This window comes from Pygoscelis adeliae, unplaced genomic scaffold (genome assembly GCF_000699105.1).
Source record: "Pygoscelis adeliae isolate BGI_AS28 unplaced genomic scaffold, ASM69910v1 Scaffold124, whole genome shotgun sequence".
NCBI lineage: Eukaryota > Metazoa > Chordata > Aves > Sphenisciformes > Spheniscidae > Pygoscelis > Pygoscelis adeliae.
In genome coordinates this window covers 4,022,967-4,046,150 of record NW_008824791.1, presented here as the reverse complement: position 1 = coordinate 4,046,150, position 23,184 = coordinate 4,022,967, and the positions used below count along the sequence as shown (strand labels likewise).

The window sequence follows — 23,184 nt, the reverse complement described above, 5'->3', positions numbered from 1 at the left end:
CACACACGCACAAACATTAATGTATTTAATACTAAATTATAAAACTTACTTTTGTGCATCTGCAGATCGTTTCCAGCCTCCTTGCAGATCCTGTGAGATATCTTTCCCAATATTATTTAAGATGGCATCATCTTTATTTTCAGAATCCTCTTTTATTCTAGCTGTAGAACAGATAGGCTCTTCAATTTTCGGACTCTTTGGCTGCATGTCCTCCGGAAGGGTATTTGTGTTCTGTAAATCCTTTTCACATCTGTTGGGTTCATCTTGTAAAGTAGAGGGTTTAGATTCTACCAAAGAAGTTTTTGTTGCAATATTAAATAAGCTTCCAAGAAAATGAAAAAAACCTTCTCGGGGTTGCTTGTCTTTATGTGCTGTTTTGATTCCAGGAGTCAAACTAGGAAGGCTATTAGCCTTTTTCAGCTCCTCCTGAATTTCAGACTTGCTAAGTTCTTCTGTGGAATGGTTCTTCTCTTCATTTTGACAAACCTAAGATAAATACAAGAAGCACATAAAGATGATGTTTCCTGTCATTTTCCCCACATTCCCAAATTCCTTAATTTTAATTTGCTCCTATGCATTGTATTTCTTTCAGGAGATCTGTTGTTTAAAGGTTCATTTTAAGATCAAAGCCCTGTGCTCTCCTCTTCTCTTTTTGTACTAAAAAAGGTCCCTATTCTACAAAAAGCCGAAAGGACTACATAGGCTAGAAGATTCACAAAGCAGCTGCTGTGGAAGTAAAGTACAGAAGGACAGATGGAGAACAATTGCTTCAACTGGCAGAAAAAAACAGAGGAAGAAGCAAGGAACAATTTTTCACACTTCAGACTCTAATCTGCTCAAAAAGCACAGCTTCACAAACAAATCTATATGCACTTGCGAGATGAACAGTTTTCAGCTTGCCAGTATACGCAAGAACACCACAGCAAAACACAAACGTACCATAGCCTTAAACACAGGGTAACCTGCATTTGTAAAAACCCCAGGAGAATCAAGAACAGAATTTGGATAAAATGAACTCAACTCACGTGCCAGAGATTAATCCTATCTGCTATCCTTAGCAACCCCATGTTGCACCCTTTGGCCAGCTTTCCTTCAACTCCGCAGGCTATTAACTGCACAGCTCTATTTCCAAATCTATTTGAAGTCTCATGCAGCTCCATAGTCTACCGTGCTCAAACTGCACAGTTTTCCATACAGCCAAAGTCCTACACACCACTACCCCTGCACCCACGACCTTCTGAACTGCCAATCAGCTCTATCAGCTAACCAAAAATAATTAGCACTAAGACAGGGCTTCACCTCATTTAAATCACCTGTTCATTTCTTCCCTCAACTCAGCTGAGCATCTACCCCAAGGGGCAAGACAAGCTCTGTTCCTCACCAATTTATGCCCTTAAATTTCCCCGGTGTCAGCTTCTCTTACAGATTCAAGAACCACTGCCCAAGCCCATGCTACTTCTGCCAAGACCATCTGCCCAAAAAGATTATGCAACTTCACTGGTAGGCGTCACAAACACCACGTGCAACCACGTTTTCAGCTTCACTATCTGCACATGCTTCTTCCCTGGACTAAAGTTTTCTGGGGACCACCTCCCCCCATCCTCACCCTTCGTAGTGGGTGCCATATGCTATTGCTGTCTATTTTATCTTTACAGTACAATCCTTGTAATTTCAATCCCTGTTTCAATCCAGTTTATTAAAACAGAATAAAATTATCCCAGCTTTTCTTAGATGACATCTATTCTGCTCAACAGGAGTGGGAAAGGAGAACATGAACAAAAAGTCCTATGCAAATTTTAGTTGTGTCAACAGTATCTTTGGATAAGAGTAATTGTTTCAAATTGGATAACTACCCATCCAATCTAAGCAGAAAGCTACTATTTTCATTAGGCCACTAATCCTATTTCAACTTGAAGATATACTTGTTTCAAGTAACCTAAAATAAGCGAGTAGGCTTATTTGTTAATAGTCCATCTAGGATCACATTAATGATGGAAAAAGTGTTTTAATGAACACAGTTTAATCCTTGGGGATTCTTAAAACCATTTCTTAAAAACTTGCAAGTTATACTTAGTGATACTGGAGAGTGGTCTTTAATCTTCAAGCAATATTTTGTCACCTGTTTCATACAAAGAGTAGATGCAATTGCTTAATATTAAGTCATCCGATGTATGTGTTGAAAATGGAATTGTTTACATGAGGATAGAAATTGAATGGCACTAATCTGTCCTGGAGAAATCCATACAACCTCTATTTTCTTCATACAGTCAAGACACTTAAAAAACCACATTAAGTAAACTTTCCGAAGTGGGCTAAGTCAAACTCTAGCCTTTTTTCATCCCACCTGTGACAAATCCCACCTGCTTCCCCACATACGGCACTAATCAATAGCTGATGTGTCACAAAGGGATGTAGTCACCCCTGTAGTATTGAGGGATTTACTACTTTACAAGTCAATTCTACCCTGGAATTACCGCTGGAAATGAAGACAACAACGGTACAGCTTACAGATGTACCACAGTGCTGGCGGGTATCTTCAGTACTAGGCAAACTATGCAAGTAACATGCAAACCTGGGATGAATCTCTTGAACAATAAACTTTATCTCACAGGAACTAAGTACTTTGCATAAGGAAATACAAAACAGAAACAAGAAAAAAATTAATTTCCAAAATTTGATAAAACATGAATGATTCACCATAGTCAACTTCAAAGTTCTACTGTCATAGTTTCTTCCTTCACTTTGATTAATACCTCAGCATTCTTCAATACCAGTTTTTGATTCAACTTGAAGCGAAGGAGGGCATTTCTCCCTTGTTCTGTGATTAGTATCATTCACACAAATTTGTCAGATTTAAAAGAATATCTCAATGCAGGAAGTGCGCACAAATCTTACTATTTTCTCTGCAGATATAACCATTATAAGCTATAAACATTTATATTAATTACTACAATATCTATGCAGTTAACAGCTAAATGCATTAACTATAAAAGAAGATATTACATTCAAAACTTGTCAACAGTTTAGTATTATGGGCTTTTTTTGTTGTTGTTTGTTGTTGTTTTTAAAGTAATTTGTATTCAGGAACTAGTGGGCTTTTCCTATTAGGAACTGAGACTTCAACTATGGCTAAATCTCTACATGTGAAATTCTTCCTCTAGCAGCTCTGAGACTTAATGCTTGTAAAGACTGTGCTTCTTATTTGTAAGCATAATTCATGCCCTGCATGAAAAGCTGTTTGTAGTCTCTGTTTCCAGAAACAGAAATCTGTTTAGACTTTCCTTCCTCTTTAATCTTCCTTTCCTTACTTTACTTTTGGTAAATCAAAAGAACAGGAAGTTTTAATATGAAAGGGTCCTTCCATACCTTTAACCATAAATAGTGTCTTGCATAACAAAAGCCCTGGAGAACATTTACACTGTGCTGACTTGAAGATATACATGGATATTAACTCCCAGTGCAGAAACTATGCAAATCCTTCTTTCTTCCTTTCAACATAATCAATCCTACTCTCCATATATTCTCCTTCCTGCTCCACTTTGCTTCTGCTATAAAAGACAGTGTGAGCTATTGGTGTTTTATCATTTGCCCATAAAAATCTCAATTCAAAGTTTGCACCACTGTTTAGGCATTATACAAACAAAACTATTCCTGCTACAGATTTTGAAGTTTGTATTTTAAGATAATGCCATATTCAAATTACTGAGATGAAAGCGCATGATCTGTAAAGTCAGTAAGCCTTTAACACAGCAGGAGCTGTCAGGCACAAGCACCTGACGAACGCAGCAGTATGATGGCAATTTCACGATAACTTTCAATTATTATTTCTCATGCCTCTCTCTGAGGTCGTCGTCTCTGACAGAAGCCGCCAGCAAATGCTCAGGGAGAAAAAAAAAAAGGGCATAGGGTATATGCAAAGTAATCCTTTTCCTGGTATATCCCATCCATTTTCAACAGTCAGGGCCCTTAGTTGACCTCGACAGAGCAGTTGCATCTATGATACTCACAATAGTGGAAGAATACCAGTGACTCTTGTATTAGTTACACTTCATGTCATCGGCTAATTAAAAAAAAAAAAAAAAAGTAAATCCTCTTCCAGTGTCACAGCAGTCTGAACAGTTTCTCAGACTTACCAGACAGACAATAGTTTTTGGATGAAAACCTACCTGCCAGATCCGCTTTGAGATCCTTGCTGATGCAAGGAAAAGTGTTTTCCTGCTGTAGTGTTGTCTTTCTGCTCCTTTTGTATATGAACTGTCATCAGTCTTCCCTTTGCCTCCCCTTTCCCACTCTCCCTGAGCTTTCCTGCTTGTGACATGCTTCATAAAGCTTTAATTAGCTTTTATTTCTTTAGCAACTCGTTAGTCAAAGTTTCACTGGGCAAGCCCTGGGTAACCTGGCCTGACCTTATAGCTGAACCTGCTTTAAGCAGGAGGTTGGGCTAGATGACATCCTGAGGTCCCTTCAACCTGAATTATCCTATGGTCCTGTGACCTCACACGCAATGAGGCTGGTGCAGAGGGGAAGCTCGGCAGAGCGTGAAACAACATTATGACTTAAATCAGGTGACTGAAGAGACTGCAGCGATAACTGAAGCTGTATCTACTGTGCAGTCAGGTAGTGCGGTCTCAACTTGCTGAAGCAACTGCTGCAGAGAAGCTTGGCAGCTGGGACTCAGAAGACAAGCCCACGATGTCATGTCTCAAGCGTGATTCTTATCTGAGCTAATTTATTCAACAGTAGACTAGGTATGTTTTCCAGGCTGTAATCCACTCCTGACTGTAGCACAGACATACACCCAAAGCCTAGCTGCACCTACGCGGTCAGGCGCAGGGCTTGCCCCCCGAAGTGCAGAAAGCAGTTCCAGAGGAGCAACAGCACCCTGAAGAGGGATCGCTTTGCCAGGTTTGCCTCGCCTTCCATACCAGCTGGGAACAGCCGCCCTGGTAGCTGCCATCTCTCAGCAGTTGGGTGGCAAAAGTTCAAATTGCCAGAGGTTCTCATTTGGCAGGGGTTACATTCGTCTGCCAAGAATACAATCTCTTTTATTGCCTTAACAAGTGACTGAAATGAAAACATTAACAGCATTAAAACACAGATATCCGTGAACAAAGAATTAGCTTCCAGCCACAACAGCCAGACATTTTGGATTTCACTCCCCATGAACGAACACTCATTACGACGCAGAAACTCCAGACAGCCCTGTGGAGACCTCTCACAGACCGTCTGCCCTGCTGCGCTGATGGAGGACATTCTGCATATCACATGGATATGCTCGTGCACTTTAACCACCCCATCTCACCTGCAGTTGTGAGAGAAGACGGCAACCCATCAGAATTTTAGGATCATCATTGATTCACCCCAGGGACCTTCAACAAGCCATTTAACCCCAACACCCCAATTTACTCATCTGATAAACGGTCATAGCACTACTCCAGAATTTCTGTTTGTTAGCATGTAGAAATAGTTTAAGAGTTTCAGATTAAAGTGTTGAGTGCACAAAGTAGCATGTTTAGGCATTGCTACCTCTAATAATAATGGAAAATTAACCATGTTCCTAGCCTTCGCTTTGACCTTTCAACATAGCTAAGATGGCTGCATTTCATTTAACAATTAAGAGCATCTCATTCAATTTGAACAGCGATACAGTATGAAAATTTTGTATGCTAAACAAAACGCACAGTGAAATAGCTTCAGTTGCTGGCAGACTAGTACATACCCACAATGAGTCGCTACTGCATGTTTTTCAGCGATTTCCCTTCTCTGGGAGGCTAAAGCATCTTTGGTGTAGTCTCCCACTTGTTTGCAATGAGTGGGACACAGTGAGGTACATTAAATCCACACATGAAATAAGCTTTTGTTTTTTCAACTACTGTGAGGAAAAGAAGTTAGACATTCTCAACCAACAGGAGGCAATACATACGGAAACCTAATGAATAAGAAGCAGACACAGTGAGACATAGATTAGGAACAAGACTTAAGAAAATTGGCATAGTATTAAGAAAAATTCAGGAAAAGGTACTATCAGACAGTGAAATACACGATAAGCAGAGAACTCCTCAAAGTCCACTGTTGCTAGTGTTCATGAGAAAAATGGATTTAAAAAACTCGCAGTCAAAGTAGGTTTTTCCTATTTATGCCAGTAATTAGAGTGGTGATGGAGATGATGCATGGGATTTCCACCATTGTCAAAAACTGTTTAGTCTTAAATAAATAATACCTTTTAAATAATCAGAAAAAGCAAAAAAGCAAAGATTAACAAAGACAGCCTTGGGGTTTTGTGGGGATTTAAGTTAAAGGCGAGTTCTGTATCTCTACAAATAACCGATGCTTTGAACCTCTGAATATTTTGGCTTTTTTATACTGTGAAGTTTTCCTTCCACGTCCTCCTTTCTCTGCTTGTTTTGACATGAAAAAAATCAGGTCATGACAACCCCGGAAGACAAGAGTAACTAGAAAGCTAATGAAATCATGGCATCTTCACAATCAGGAGTAAGAGTTAAATAACAGGAAGGGACTTTTAGTTAAACTGTATCAGTTTTGCATTTTTAAAAATAAACCTACTTAAGTTCAATGACTATTTAAAATTTGGAAAAACAACTGCCTCTGTTGAAAGGTCAGCACTGGGACTTCAAAAATTTGTTTAGCCATTTGAATTCTTGAAACACTAAGGAGTCCTTAATGTAGATTTGTCAGATGAAGAAAGAAAAGATGAAACAAACGTTCTCTGAAACTCTAGTGTTCTCCTAAAAAACCTGAGGAAGTATCCAGACTCACCTTCCCTGACAAGAGAACACAAAACAAGGTGGTAAGGGTGAACACTTCAAATGAAAAGGTAGAGAAGAAGGAGGTACAATTTGAAATAAAGTTTCTGCTAGGTCACCTTCATGGGAAATTGTAAACTCAGTGAAAGTCTCTAGAATGACAAAGTGAACTTTATCATTTAAAAAAAAAAAAATCTGTTTACACCATTTGCAGTTACTTCAAAATTTCTCCCTTCTGAATTTTCTCCTGAAATTATTGTAAAGCTCTGATTAAAGATTAAGAATTGGTACCCACTTCTCAGTATGTAACCATCGCCTTATTACAACAAGGTCTAGCACAGAGCCAGAGAGAACAGAATTAAACTGTCTTATTTCTGTTCTTTCCTCTAAATTCTCCCAGTATTAAACTTCCATTGCATTACTGAAAATGTTTTCACAAACATGAAATAATTTTTGTTGTCTTGTACTTGACAATTCCCTGACGTTTGAAAATAAATTAAAAAGTAAAGGTGAAATTCACCTTTTCAATGCAGAAGGTGTGCACAAGCAGGCAGTACACTGGGAATGGGGCAAGACAGTGCAATTTCCACGCGTACTTATATTCTGTTGGCAGGCTATAGCATCTGGCACCACACTTCTGCTTCTCATCTGCCTCCTCAGCAGTTTTCTGTGCCAAGCTGAGCAAGGTTTAAGCCCCCCTTTTTTTTTCACCCATCCTGAAATGAAGTTTCCTGCTCAAGATCCCTTCTTTGAAGAACTAAAGTAGTAGAGAGGGAAGCACACTTCAGGATCATCCTTTCTAAAATTCTTCAGTATGACAAAGGAATTTACCAGGACTTCACATAGGATGACCTTGAAATGTCTTCCTGAACACATACAGCTGTTAACACCATTAATTTAACAAAGCATCCTGGGAAACCAGAAGGTGCTAGGTACTTGCCTATAAAATTCCATTTCAAAAAAAGTCTACATCATTGCCGAAGAGAGAGAGAGATCTGCTTTCAGGTTCCACAAGAAAAATCTTGATTATGCAAACTCCAAAAACATTTTGGTTTTGTCTTTCATTTGTTGTTGTAGGCAGCAACAACAACAGTTTTTAAAAGTAACTCTCAGGTTTTTCAAAAATTCATGGTTGGCAGTAAAAGTCCAATAGCCCTTGACTCCCAAGACAAAGAATCCCTCTCTCCGATTTCTAATTACTAGGTCTAAGACAGAGGCATTCAGCAGGCATTCACACGCAGGCTGAGCAGACATTACTTACGTAACATACATATGAAATAAAGACAATATAGAATAAAACCATGACAATATGAGAAAAAACACATGCTATATGGAAAAGTATGCGGTTAACTAAGACACTGGGCTTAATTTTGATTTCTAACTTTTTGTAGAACTTAAAACTAATTATGAAGTCAGAATTAGGGACATTCAATAAGAACAGCTACATATATTCAGCAAGTTCATGGGACTTTTCTTAAACTTATATGAATTCACACACTGGATGAAAAATGATGTGACAGGGGACTACAGAACAAATTAGGCTGAAAGGAATGTGGCTGGGGAGGTCATGTAGTCTAAGCTCCTGCTCAAAGCAGCTCCAGTTAGAGCAGGGCTTCATCCAGCTGCGTTTTGAGTATTTCCAAGGATAAAGATTCTGCAACTTCCTTAGGCGACCTGTTCCAACATCTGACTGCTCTTACGGTAAATGGGGAAAAAGAAAAAAAAAGGGGGGGGGGGGGGAGAGGAAAAAAAAAATTCTTATAGGTGACTGGAATTTCCCATGTTCCAACTTGTACCCGTTGCCTCTTGTCCTATTTGTTGCAACTCCAAAAAGAATCTGGCTCCATCTTATCACATAATCGCAGTCCTTGCCATCAAATTTTAATACCTTGCCTACCGTTTAAATACAGCCATCTTTATGTTACCTTGAAATGAAATTCATGTGAGAAAGCAGGGCTACAGAATAATCTCTTCTCCATGTTCACAGTATACAGGAGGACTTGTCAGAGGACAATTAGCAACAGGTTTAATTTGTAACAAGGAAGCTTTAGATGGGATGTTAAAAAGACATTCTAATTATAAGGTTTATGAAATCAGTAGAACAGTTGTCTGGTGAAGTTGCAGAGATCTTAGAGATCTCCATCCTTAGAGGTCTTTGAGAACAAGTTAGACAAACTTCTATCAGGTATGAGAGATCTCACCTTGGGGCAGAGGAGTGGACTAGATAATCTTTGCAGCACTTTCTGTCCCTGTGTTTTCTATGAAGGTTGGGACTGACTCTGGTTAATCTAGGCAACTAGCACGCAGGCTTGAGCCTATGGGCCAAATTATAAAATATTTAATGCTATTGAAATACTAAAGTCTAAATTATACGTTTGGTATGTCATATTTGTACCTACTTTTTCAAACTTTTGCATTTGCCTGACAGAGCTCACATACTAATTCCTGTGCTGAGACGCTTAAGAATTCTTTCCTAATCAGTTATGGGAGAATGTGCTATTTCTTCCATGCACCGCTACAGGAAGGATATCTGGGGGACAATGAGCAGGCAAGTGAATTTGCCTACGCTGTCACGGCACAGCCTTCACTTGGATGAAAGCCTCAGACAGGGCAAGCCTGGGACCTAAACCATTCACTACTACTGAAACTAACCCAAGCACCTATCACCGCTGCTACTACTACAGTATGGTGATACGGGTAGGAGCCAGGTTAGACTTGCGGCACAAGCACGTCCAACAAGTGTTGTGCGATTTCTTCAAAACAGTACTAACACGACATTCTCCAGCACATGGCTCGCTGTAGTAGTGCTGTTAGCTTATTTGGTAGCTGTTCCACACAATCCAACTAATAACTATGTCCCAGTTGTAAACTTTTGTTTTAAGGGCATTACCAAAAGCAAAAGTATGCGAAACATACTTTTGCAGGAAGCACTGTTGCAGTATTCCTTTTAAAAGCAAAGTCCCTGTAGCGCTAGAAGTGAGGTTAATGATATACTAACATGTACTGGACGCTATGTAATGCAGATACTTAGAACACTAAACATGAAGTTCAAGAACTGTTTACATCCACACAACCATCTGTTCAACAATCACATTGCTCAAATGGAGCATTTACTCCGAAAGAGCACTGTTTACAGCTCTAATTCAAAGAAACAGAAGCAAAACAAAATCTGTAAATAAATAGTGGTGGGTGGTGGTGTACTTTTCATGGCAAATATATTTCAGTAATATTTTCTCAAAAGTGATCAAATGATGATTGATAAAGTCACCTTGGCACAGAAAGATTAGGCTTTATATTTTCATAAGTTGAGTATTAAAATATCTTTTCCTCCCTCTATGAATATTTCACCACAGGTTAAAAAATAGCAGGGGTAAAGTACAGAACTGGTAACTAAAGTGCTCAGAAGAGCCAAAGAGCTACCGTAGCTCAGCATGTTTCCCAGCTCCACTCACCCAGTCAGCTATAATTTAGATGTCTGACCTTTGCTACTAAATCAGAGACTTAACAGTTCCTCCACTATTCTGCCCCTGGCCTCCTGCTGAGACAGCCAACGAATATACAAAATCACAGCATGTAAGTCTACGTGTAAGTCTATCAGAAACATGATAGCTCATTAACTTGGTGACAGACAGATGCAATATGGTTTCAACTTTTAGTCATCATCCACCTGAAACGACTAGGTAGAAGCATCGTTCGGAGGCATGGACATGTATGGAAATCTGCCCAAACCTGATCCATGTAGCTATATAGATTTAGACATTCCTCACAAAGTACACTTTCCATAACAACAAAACATTTTTTTTTCAGCCCATAGTAACCTTGAGGACTCAATAAATAAAACTAGAACAACTTTCAATAACATACATTATCCCTTTCCAATGAGACAGTCATGTAGCTGTTCAGCTACATTCTAGAGATCTTTCCACAAGACAGCTTATTTTGGCCAATGTCAGGCGCTGGACAGTGTGGTGTTACCACAATGCAAGTGTGTGTTGGAGGGAGCAGTGGTAGGAAAAAAAAAAAGAGAACAGTATTTTCTTCATTTAAAAAAAAAGGGGGGGAGGGGGCAGCAGTAGAAAATAAATACTTTCTCCACCTCCTCTGAATCAGTTTTCACTATCTAGTTGTAATTTCAGTGCACACAAGATATAAAATTATAGTGCTAAAAGTACTCATTACTATGCACATGGAACTGTTCAAGTGTATCAGAAGATTTTTGATCAGCTTAAGAAAGAGGGAAGTAAGTTAGACAGGAAGCTCTCAGTACAGTTGAACAGCCAGCACATTCTAGTAATATGAAAACTGTACCTTTCTTATAAAGCCTATACAAACACCAGGTATTATTTCAAAGATAATGTAATGTACACTGTAACTCTTTAGACTTCTAAACATAGGTCAAAGACAATATAATTAAATAAAAAGTTATGGCAAGACAAAGAAAACAGATCAGTGTCGTGGATTAACCTCAGCCGGCAACCGAGCACCACACAGCCGCTCGCTCACTCCCCCCCACCCCTCCCTCTGGGATGGGGGAGAGATTTGGAAGAGTAGAAGTGAGAAAAAACTCGTGGTTGAGATAAAAACAGTTTAATAATTGAAATAAAATAATAATAACAACAACAACAACATAATAATAATGTAGTAATAATAATGTAGTAGTAGTAATAATAATCTTATTATTATTATTGTTATTATTATTAATACACAAAGCAAGTGATGCACAGTGCAATTGCTCACCACCTGCCGACCGATGCCCAGCCAGTCCCCAAGCAGCAGCCCCCCCCCAGCCAACTCCACCCAGTTTATGTACTGAGCATGACATCACACGGTATGGAACGTCCCTTTGGCCAGTTTGGCTGTGCCCCCCTCCCAGCTTCTTGTGCACCTCCAGCCTTCTCAGTCGGTAGAGCATGGGAAGCTGAAAAGTCCTTGACTAGTGTGAGCATTACCTAGCAACAACTGAAACATCGGTGTGTTATCAACATTGTTCTCATCCTAAATCCAACACACAGCACTGTACCAGCTACTAGGAAGGAAATTAATTCTATCCCTGCCGAAACCAGGACAATCAGATACTTGGAACAAAACTTTACAGCATTAATGTTGGCACCAACTTTTAGTACAGTATTACAAAAACACAAGTTCTGAGTAGAAGACTTTACTGTATTTGGGCTTTTTTAAATTAAAAAATAAGAATTAGTTTTTGGCAAGAAAGAAACACTCTTAGGTAACTTATACCTGCTATGCTCCCTTTGCTCCACCTATGCATCCTGCTTGTTCCTTGAGACCTCCTTTTAAGCAATTCCTGGTGTTGCAGTCCTGTGCACATATGCTAAACGATTCCCCTTCCTCAGTCAACACCTTCTTCAAAAGGAAAATCTGCTTTAGATTTTTTCACTGATCTAACATAAAAAAACAAGATTTTTTTTTTAAATGCAGGAAATTTGCTTCTACTATAGTAAAATCTCCTCTGGTTTATCAGAATCCTTTCTGCCTGCATTTCAAGGCATAAAATCAATAGCCTGTGATTTATGGTAACAGGAAGGCGTTCAGTGGCATTTTCCAGGAGCTCAGAACTGACAGAGTTGGCTTGAATCCACAGGGCTTCTGAACAAATGTCACTGCATTGTTTCCCACCTTGATGTAGATAAACTACATTCAACATGGAATTGTTCTTGAGCCAAAAACCCTGTTGGACTGAACCAGGTCTTTGCAGAGGCAACTGCAATGCCTCTTCACCTTTGGCAAAGCTCAAACAAACGGTCCCTAGATACTGAAGATGCAACTACACAGAGACTGTAGGCCATACAGGAAGAAGACCGCTTCCTTCTCCATACACCGTTAGTGCTCAATAAATGCAACACAGGATAGAAATCTCAGATTCAGTGTGTTAAAAAGCCTACTGCATCCCCCAATAAATCTGGCAGACTAGTCAAGGCCCTTTTGGGGAAGCAGCCATGATACTATCTGCATTAAATTAGAACAACTAGGAAAAGGAGCAAAAAACCCAAGCAGAAGAGCTTAGTGAATGAATCACTAAAATGGCTCTGTGCGGGACATGATGTGACAGCAGCAAAGACGGCTGTTATCACCAGGCCCTGTCCTGTACATAATTATTTATGATATTTGACCAAATCTAAACACAACTTTATAGGCAACCACCACTTTGTGTCAAGTGACATAGGAGAAAGCTGTGATCACAGAGAATTGTGTCCTTTTTTTGCAGTAGAATGCTTACAGGACAAGACAAGCATGATTAACATGGATAACACTGATGAAGAACAGCCAACATGCATACAAATTTCAGCAGAAAGATCTTACAGTGCTTTGGTTGGCAACCAGCGGACCTTCAGGCAGGCAAACGCTGGTTAGATATTCATAAATTATATAGAAATGGTGCTTTAGAGGAATGCCTGAAACCATCATTTGATAAAAATGCTAGCTTCCTTCTTCATTGGTTAACTGCACGTAGAATTAGCACTAGACTCCCACTTCTTTAATGTAAGTAAAGACGTTAATTTTGTTTTAAGAATGTGAAGCACAGTTTTTCTGTCTTCTGCATGTGTATTAGTACCCTGGCATAATGGACCTTAACCCAGAAAATTACAACCAGGTGCTACATTGCAGTGCAGGAATACATCCAACATGTATTGGAACAGTAGCAAGTAGTCACAAGCAGAGGTGGCAGGCTTTAGCTCAATTAAATATTAGTAAATAAAAATCATACCTTCAAAAGTGCAGGCAGAGTTGTGCTTTCCTTTTGGTTGCTCTTTAAATTTATGGTTTCACTCCCTTTGTTTTCAGAACTGAAAAACAAAGATATTTTGTAACACTGAGGACTTGCATTATTAAAGTCTACCTAAGAGCCAACACAGTATCATTCAATTTAAACACAAGACAGCATTAACTTAAAAGGACAGAAAAACTTATTTTCCAAACCGTAGCCCATATTCTGCACGTATTGCAACTGAAAAAGCCATGCCCCAAAAAGCTGAAAATGGAAGCAAAATACCTGTTTCACCTCATACAGAGGTTTTCAAACTCAAGCATTCAGAAATGGCACACAGCATTTCAGCTCTTCCAGCTGAAAAAAACCCAAGCTTTCTGTGCCTATGTATTATTTTCTGCTGGAAAAATGATACTATAGCTGATCAATCACCTACTACAGCTGCATTCATTGCCATAGCACTATCTGGCACAACTGGCAACTAGAAGGCACCCCCAGTCCTTATACTGAGGACTGTGATTGAGTGGAACATACTCAGGGCAGATGGATCATCACAAATTGCAGCTACCACATTTAACAGATCTTCACTGAACATACTAATGGGGGTTTGCAGGCAAATTTAGAAGAAATTTTAGAAAAAGGACAACAGGCATGTTGTTACTACCAAGGCAACACCCGCTGTTCCATTTTGGAAGTCAGAAGTCCAAAGTCACGTATGTCCTTATTGCCAATTTACGTTGGTCAAAATTTTCTTCAGAGCCCATCTTTGGAATGAAGGGAACCATTCCCCCTGCCCCGATTCTTAAAACTATCCTTAAGCACAATCCAACAGCGAATATTCTAATCAAAATCTTTATGCTACATGCAACTTAAAAGCAAAAACATATCAAGGAAAACATTAGAGGATGTTAATGACAGACATCACTTCCTGCATTGCATATCATAAGCTGAAGAAAAATAACTTCGTACCAATGTATCATGTAAGAAATGCTCAGTATTGCAATGAAGTCATAATCAATTCAAAAACCCTTCTTCATCAATTTTAGAAATTTAGCTTTGCTCTTGACAAATGCACAAGCCCTTATTTCTGAATTTGTATGAAGAGATGAATTGAAAGCTGTTTAAATAAAAAAATAATGATTTGCATTTTGGTGAAATTCTGCCAGGACTTAGAGAAAGGATTTAGATGTTCCAGTACTCCTGCCGCTACTGACTGTTAACCACAGGTAAGCCTGTCTCAGTAAAACTTCTGAAAAGAAAGGTTTTCTTCCTATTGTGGATTAGGCATCCAAGTTAAATATACATTGATATACACACAAAATACAGGAGCCAGTCTGACTAAATGTTAGTTTCCCTCTCAGCTGCTCAGAGACAACATTCCCTGAACAAAAATGAGAACAGAACTCTCCTGCAATTAAGTTTTTCAAGATCTTTCAGATCTTTTCAGATACATCAAAAGAAAAGCTCCTTCCCCTCTTCTATAGATTCTCCTCAAGTTGAAAACCATGTACTTTCAGATCACCTCAGGTAATCTTTTATAATGCATTCATAAACACAAAGATGCTTTTTCAGAGAGAGCATCAGACAGAAAGTCTTGGCTGTTCTTTGCCTTCCCGTAAGACAGAACAGATTAATTAATATTCTATCCGATTAATTTCTTCTGCTGTTAATGTGTTTCATGAAGGAGATGTCACAATCACTTCTGAGCAATCTGGCACACTAACAAAAGTGCTTCTCAGTACATAACCTATTTTCTCCCTCCTAGTTTTTTTTTTTTTTTAAAAAAAACACCCTTCTCAGATCTGCATAGCTTTTCCTGATGCTGATACACTTGACAGGAACAGGAATTCCCTGTACTTAAGAGTGGAATAATGAGGTTGATCTCTACCAGCCATTCTTCCTGGCTTCAGGAGATCGCTCTTTATGAAACCAGTCTGCAGACCACAAATGAGATCCTTGCTTTCGTTACGTATTGCCAGCACAGATCACCAGCGTCCTATTCTTTTGTCACTTTGTTTTGCTCATATTCCCTTCACATCATGTTTTTTCCCAAAACTTTTTTCACTTCCCTACGTGTTTGTGTTTGAAATATATGCCTCTATTACCTTCTTCTAGCTAGTCAGGCTTGGACAGATTGCTATGAAATTCCATAGTGTACATACCAAAACTGAAAGAATGCAATTCAGCAGATAAGCATCTTAAAATCAACAAGTTAAAAAAAAAAAAAAAGTATCAAAACTTTACTTTCCAGCATAAAATAGATGTGGAAGAAATTCCCCACACCCTTTCATGGCTTATATTCTAGCGTTTCCATATTTCTGAACCTTTTGCTTTAGGATGTAGTTCCTCAACATGCTGACTTTATCAGCAGAACCAGCTTTAGAAATTTCCACGCCTTCCTTCTCAACCTCAGCTATCTGTTCCCACCCTTAACTCAGCCGAGCAGGGCTCTCAGTAGGGCCATGGTCTTGGATAAAATCAAGGGGGGAGCAGAAGCTTCCATCAGGAAAAATTCAGCCTGTGATCCAGTTTACAGTGCAGTGATTTGTACCAGCACAAATGAAGGGGCAATGAATGCCACTCAACAGGCAGGAACAAGCAAGCACGCACCACTGCAGCTCATTTCACCACTGAAGCTAGTTTTTGTGAACCTCTTCTACCCTTAGCCAGGGCCCAGTTTTAAATGGATCTTTGACTGAAACCAAATGACTTACGCTGAATGAATGAAGTTTACAGCACAAAAGCTCGCTTTGCTGGAAACAGGCCTCTTGGATTGTTTAGGATGAAATTGTTTTGTTTCTCTGAAAGAGTCAAGATCACCTTCTACAGCCTAAACACCACAGACACAGTAGCTGGTGCCACGATCAGTACTGGGGACTGGAGAACAGGCTGGTTACTACTCATTGGGCTCAAATGATGCAGCTTATCACTTCGCACTACCAACGCCGTACAATTTTTAGGGCTTTACCCCCTCTCATCATTGCATCAATCACATAACAGTCACTAAGCACAGATTTTGGAACACTGCACAGTATTTTCCCCACAAATTCTCTGAAGAGGAAAATAAAATAGTAAAGTTCATGGGCCCCCCCACAACCCTATACTCCGTTAAAAAAAACACATGGTGAAGCTAATGTAATTATGCCCCACATATTCCTATGTTGCAACAGAAGCCCATGTTGTCCATATAAGTCTATATTCAGAGATGCAGTGAACACAATTATTAAGCTATGGCATTCACAATTAAAATTAATTCTTGGGAAATACGTAAGACATTTAGTATTTATGCTAAAAATTACCCATTCTTAAATATTTTATATGTCCATGCTATGCTATCATTAGTGGCTAGATGTTATACTTCCAAGAACTGTATTCTAAGGGGATTTTTTTTTTTTTTCCTACAGGACAATCTCTGCAATGAAATAGTTATAAATGTTGACCTGGTAGCTACATGGTGTTACACTACTGAATTCTTACACTTTTACTTAGAATTGAAAACAACAGACTGGTAGCGTATACAGGCTCACCATAAAATAAGGATTGCCACCCCCCACCCCGCCCCCAATTTGGGCTACATCCATATTATTAAAGTTTGGCTCCACAGAGTTTCATCCTTGCCTTAAGCCTTTCTGGAGTGGTGCATTTTTGGAGTCCTTTGCCACGGCAGGTACTGAGCAGTACTACTACTCCAGTTCGGCACATCTAAAGCGAGGCTTATGCTTGACCACCTACACGGCTTTGCTAGATCAGCCAGCCAGCTCTCAGAGAGCATTTCAGCACTTGCTAGATTAGGAAGATGAATCTCGTCAGTCTTCAACTCCATGCTTCACAAACTACTGTTGTTACGTTATTTACCAAGCAATAGGACTCTACTAACCCAAGTTTTGAATCCACTTTGTACTTGCTTTTAAGAAGTGAAAGAGCAAAGCGTAATCCTAGGAATATAGAAAACATCTCTGCCCCGCCAACTTGCTTCCATGGACTTCTTAACTATACAGGCAGTCATTTACAAATTGTCACAACCACTTGTTTACATATTTAGGCAGATATTACTTTCATTTTATATATTTTAAAAAAAGGGCATAGAAATATTAAATAATGCTCTGAGTAATAAAGACCCTGTCAAAATTAAGACTAGAAACCAAGCCTCTCAACTACTTCTCAAATATGTAATCTACTGCCTTCCTGCTGCTACTTCTGCTAGACATTCCCTTTTCTCTTACGTATTAGTGCATCCAATATGGATGGGTTAATCTTCAGCAAAGGTAGAGGGATCTCTTCTCCTCAGTTGTCTTGCCAGCTTGGCTGACCTGATTAGCATCACTCCCATTCTTTAAATAATCAAGATCAAACTCAAGTTACCAAAGCTCCCGTTCTGTATCTTCTGCACAAACCTTTCTTTGTGTCGTTTTCTAATGCTTTTTGTTCCCCTGCTGCTGAAAATCTGTTTTGACCTTTCTGTAATACTTGGACAGGTGGTGTCTGAATCAGAAGCAGATTTGTGGTCCAAGTTTTTAATCATTACACTTATACAGGAGAGGTTAGAGATTCTTATGGGGGAGACAAATGTTCATATTCTGCATTGTTGCTCACAGAAAAAGTAGACACATGTAAGCAGAAGTACTCGAACTCAGGTCAGTTAATATACATGAGGGATTACAGTCAAGGAAAAAAACAATTTAATGGAGCAAATTTAAGTACACGGTTTGTGAGATCTTTTCTAACTGTCTCTAAAAACAGAACAATTACAAACAATCACATCTTCAAAAGGCCCTCATGGCATCTCTGTACGGTGCGAGAAGTCTGCTTCCTCCATCCTCATCCTTCATAACAATCCCTCGGAACTTGCAAATTAAAAGCCCACCCCCTTCTTCCTTTATTAATCTACCCCACCCATGTTATGCACGCAGCAGATTGTGAATGTGTTGTGTCAGATAAAAAAAAAATAAGCTACAGGCAGCATGCAAAAGCACAAACGTGCAAGTTTTGATGAGACTGACCAGACGCAGAGCTCACCAAACTGAAAGTAACTGCTGTGACATTTTAGGTTCCTTTTTCAAGGTGGTGGTACAGGCTGCTGATTGCTCTTTGGGAAGGGGGAAATTAATGGGCAGTCTCTTAAGGAAATGGGGACAACTGGCTAAAGCTCAACTCGGACAGCACTGCAACAGCGCTTCTGGATGTTGACCCTCCCTCCTTCTCCCGCTGCTTAGAAGCAAAATCTCTTCCAATGCAGGAGCTCCAGCATTCTCTTCTCATGCAGTCCAGACGTTACCAGACAGGTGAGTGCTCTATCATTTTGCCATCTCTCTTTTTCTCTCTTCAGGGACAGATGACTCCCTGGATAGTCAAACCCTCTTTGCTACTGTATTAGGCTAGCATTATTTGTTTTTAACCGGTCTTCTCTTCAGATTAACTCAGAAACCATTTAGCCATTTAATGTGATGACTCATAATGGCAAGAGAATAAGCAGTGCCTAACCCAAAAGATGCTCCACGGTGCCAAGACGCAAAAAGCTTTTACATCTGGCTTTAGTGACATAATGCTAATAAACTAAGCTTGACCCATACATACATACATTTATCCAGGTTTCATGACATCACTTGTGACATCTCCTTCCCAATATTTTCTAAGCAGTTTTCCTCAAGATAATGTGTTTTTTTGGGATTGTTGATACAATGCACTCTCCGCTGGAGTCATCACTTAGGCTGATGTCATTTTTAGGTTTCCTTTCTTGCTAGTTTCTTTATTTCAGCATTCTGGGGTGTAATGCCAGTTCCTGACCCCTGCCTTTTATCTCTCTCTGAACAAAACTAATGCTCCTCTCTGGAGCATTTGGTTTTGATGTCATGACTTCCTTCCAATTTTACTTAGTGCCAACGCAGTGGCACATTCAGTGGTGACCTTCCAGAAGAATATTTCAACAGAGGAACAGAGAGATTGCTAACAAGGATCTCATCACCTTGTACTTTAAAATCCATCTGTGCAAGAGCCTCCCTGAAGAATGTGAATGAGCGGAAAACCACGAGTCTAATAATACTATCAAATATAAACATGCAAGACCAAAATCTCCATGAGCACAGAGCACATTACAGGGATTCTCAAACCACATCCACAGACCAGTAGTAGTTATGAAACTTTTATTACACATCTGCAAAGAGCCATAGGTTAGCTAGAACTGGTTTCTTCTCTGTTCCGGTTTCCAAGTGGTAATTAAGAAGATGACTGCTAAAAATTCAGACCTTTTGAGTAATATTTTTCTATATATACCAGTTGCCTTATTTGCCATACAGTCCCTTATGATTACTGAAGCTGGCCTCCTGCATAATCTAGATTACGAAATTTCACCAAGGTAGACCTGTGTCGAGCCTTTAACACCTGACCAAAAGATAAGAGCTTTGATTAAAAACCATCAAGCAATGGAAAATCTACCACATCTGTAAATAAGACTTTTCCATGTAAACTACTACTAAATTCACTACTTAAAATTAGGCTTACTAGTCTGATTTGTCAAGCCCCATCTCTCAGCTACGGGATCAACGTACATCTATGTGGGACAGATTACAAAGGCCTTGGGTTCAAGCATCCTCTTCAAGTCACATGTCTACTATGACATGAAGCACTTAACTCTCATTTTCCTTGCAGTTACATACCTTGAGGCAGAGTCATTCCTCAAACTGTAACCCTGTCATTTCAAAACCTTCTCTTAGACGAACTAAACGCTATTGAGCTACTTAATTTTATTCTGCGAGGGAGGTTTTCCAGACATCAAATTGTTCTGGAGCTCTTCTCAGAGCCCTTTTTAGTTTGTCAGCACCTTTTTCATAATAAATCATGGACACCATAACTAGACTCAGTACTCTAGTAACCAAAGTTCATCCACAGAATACATGTACTTTTTTATTTATACATCTGAGAACCACATTTTCTCTCCGAGCCACCACTTTGCTTTGGCAGCTCATGTTCAGCTGACTGCCAACCATGGCAACTTAGTCTGCTTTTAATGTTGTCATCTACATGGCGATTCCCATACTTTTCGCTCTAGTCATCTGCAACTTCACATGCTACAATTTTGTCCTCTTTCAAATTATTTGTGAAGCTATTAAATAAATTGATTCAAAAATACGTCCTTTTAATTGTAGAACATTATTTTTCACATCCGGTCTTTTTATATCCCTCTGTATGTCGATTTTTAGCCCACTGCAATGGGCTTGCAAATATTTTAATTGGAGCATCAGCATCAAGTCAGGTGCCTTAAAGAGTCTAAGGATACTATTTCAGCAGTTTGTCAACTGAAGCTGTAATCTCATGAACAAAACTGAGTTTGACAATTCCCATCCTCTAGTGATGTTCAGATCAACATCATGTTTATTAACTTCTCAGGTCACCTGGAAGCCTTGGTAAATCAACTTTGCAATCCTTCCCCTTTAATTTAACCAAATATAATAGACTTAAATACCAACACCTTACTCTAAATACTAACGTCACGCTTGTGAAGCCATTCACGCGTTGTGCAGCCAGAAGAACTATCAGAACCTGATCTATGAAGAGAAGTCAGATGATTTTTTAAGAGTCAAACTTTTGGAATGTATATTGAACGACATGAGCCAGGGTACACTAAACATTTGTTAAATGAATCAAAAGGAAAACGTTACTGTAAAGCTCAGTGGCAACAAGATATGAGGAAATCAATGAAGATTCCTAAAAACTGCCTTCTTTATCAAATGACAGTTAGAATACACTAGTATTTTAAACAGAAAATAAAAACACTAGCATTTTAACAGAAAATAGTAATGAATAAAGAGCTCTTTCCTGTGTTCCCCTTCCCCCCCAAAATAGAATATTGCCCTTTTTAAAAAGCTTCAAAATGAAAAATTTTGGCCAACTTCTCAGCAAGATTCCCAAGGCTAACACTGTTCCTGGGAAACCAAATGGTAGTAGCAGTGACACCGTTTGCACCTAGTCTCCGGCAAGACTGTTGGGGCTAGTCTCAGAGAGGGAATGTTTGCACAGAGATTTGAATGTGAAGTTTCTGGCTCCTACTTCTGTGCTTAAGCTTAGGTCACACACATAGGGGAGAAGCAGAAAAGACATTAAGATAAATGGAACTTATAAAAACAAGTTAGTGAGTTTGAAATTAGAGGGTGAAAGGAAAGCAAAGCTGCTATTTCATTTAAAACAAATAAGAGGGGAAGTGGAGGAAAAAGAACAGAAAGCAGAAAAAGGTAAGGAAGGAGAAAATGGAGCCAGGATGAGGCAGCAGGAACTTAGGCAGAAGAAGTGTTACAATCATCTGATTAATTTAAGTGTTGGAATAGCACAAAATGTATTATATTCAATTAAACCATCCCACTTCGAAACTGGTTTGATTACAGACAGCGTTAAGCAATTTAGATTGTTTTAACTGTTTTAATTTTTAAAATTTGAATAATTTTTCCTCTCAGACCTGTTCATGCTGCTTATTTACATACTGTTCTTTGCTCCTGTAGCAAAGCTAGGTCAACCTCATGTTCTGCATTAGCAGCGCTGTGTCACATGTAGCTGTGTGAGCTACATGGAGTTTGTTAGTATAAAACGAAGAGATTTTTTTTTTAATCCTCTTTTAAAATGCAACTAAAAATATCATGGAAAATAAAAAAGTTATAAAATCACAGGTATGCCACATTTTACAATGAAAATTTACATGAAAAATGCAAGAACCAAACCATGTTTTTACACTGAACATGTACCTTTAAGTTTAAAGGCTAGAACTAAGTGAAGTAAGTATGATGGCCCATGATCACCCTTGCTGAATAACTTAATCTGTTTTACATGTGACAGAATTGAACAGTTGTACAAAGGCTAGAGAAAAGAAATAGAAATGTTTCTGAGTGGAGCCTACTTTGATATTGGACAGTAGGATTATACCAGATTACATCAAGGTTTTTCTTCTGGCATATGTCAAGCATAGTAACCAACATTAATGTAGAATCTGCTCCGTATTTGCCAGTCTGATTGGTTAGATAAAGTTTCCAACATTCTTATGAAATAAATAGGTTATTGGCCACTAGCATATAAACTTGGTATAACATCAGAAACAGATTTATAAACTATTTAAGTTTATTAAGGTTAAAATTATTGAATTAATAGAGACTAGACAGCCCATTATACAACTGTTTTCAAACGGCACATTTACAGGGTTGGGGATAAACGATGGTACTTACAAATGACATGAAAATAGGAGATACTAAAAAAAAAAAAAAAATCCAGGAAAGCTTTAAAGCAGCAGCAACTGCTGTCCTCCTGACAAACAGAGCATAACAGAATTTTTAAAAGATGTCATTAAGAAAAAGCACCTAGGAAAAAACAAGCAAGAGAGACTGCCGTCACCAGTAAAATGCAGCGAGCTCTTCTCTTGGTAGAGAAGAGAAGAAAACTCTTGGTAGAGGCACACAAGGGTACCAGTTCAACACAAGAAAATACTTTCCTGTTCTCCCATTTTTTACTCACAAAATATACATCAGGAAGCATCCTACAGACATTTTCCAGTTATTATCAACATTCCCTCTTTTGTGTTGAAACCATGCATTTTCCATTCAACCAAAATAAATTTGATGGCTAAATTTGTAGCATTTAATTGATGATTAAAAGAAAGTCTGTTGTCACTGCCATTCTTTCTGCATTTGCTCTTCATGTGCTCACATGAAATACTTT

The 23,184-nt window shown here is 38.9% G+C and overlaps 1 protein-coding gene across 1 annotated transcript in view; it reads right to left on the bottom strand.

Annotated features, from left to right (window-relative positions):
- LOC103916877 overlaps positions 1 to 13,565 on the bottom strand; it is a 35,319-nt gene extending 21,754 nt beyond the window's left edge. Inside the window, exons 1-2 of the mRNA XM_009323941.1 lie at positions 13,492 to 13,565; positions 50 to 486 (exon numbers count right to left, since the gene is read on the bottom strand). Coding sequence (XP_009322216.1) covers positions 50 to 207 — 158 coding nt within the window. The 5' untranslated portion in view covers positions 208 to 486; positions 13,492 to 13,565. The remainder of the gene's footprint in view (positions 1 to 49; positions 487 to 13,491) is intronic.
- Positions 13,566 to 23,184: the final 9,619 nt, after the last annotated feature.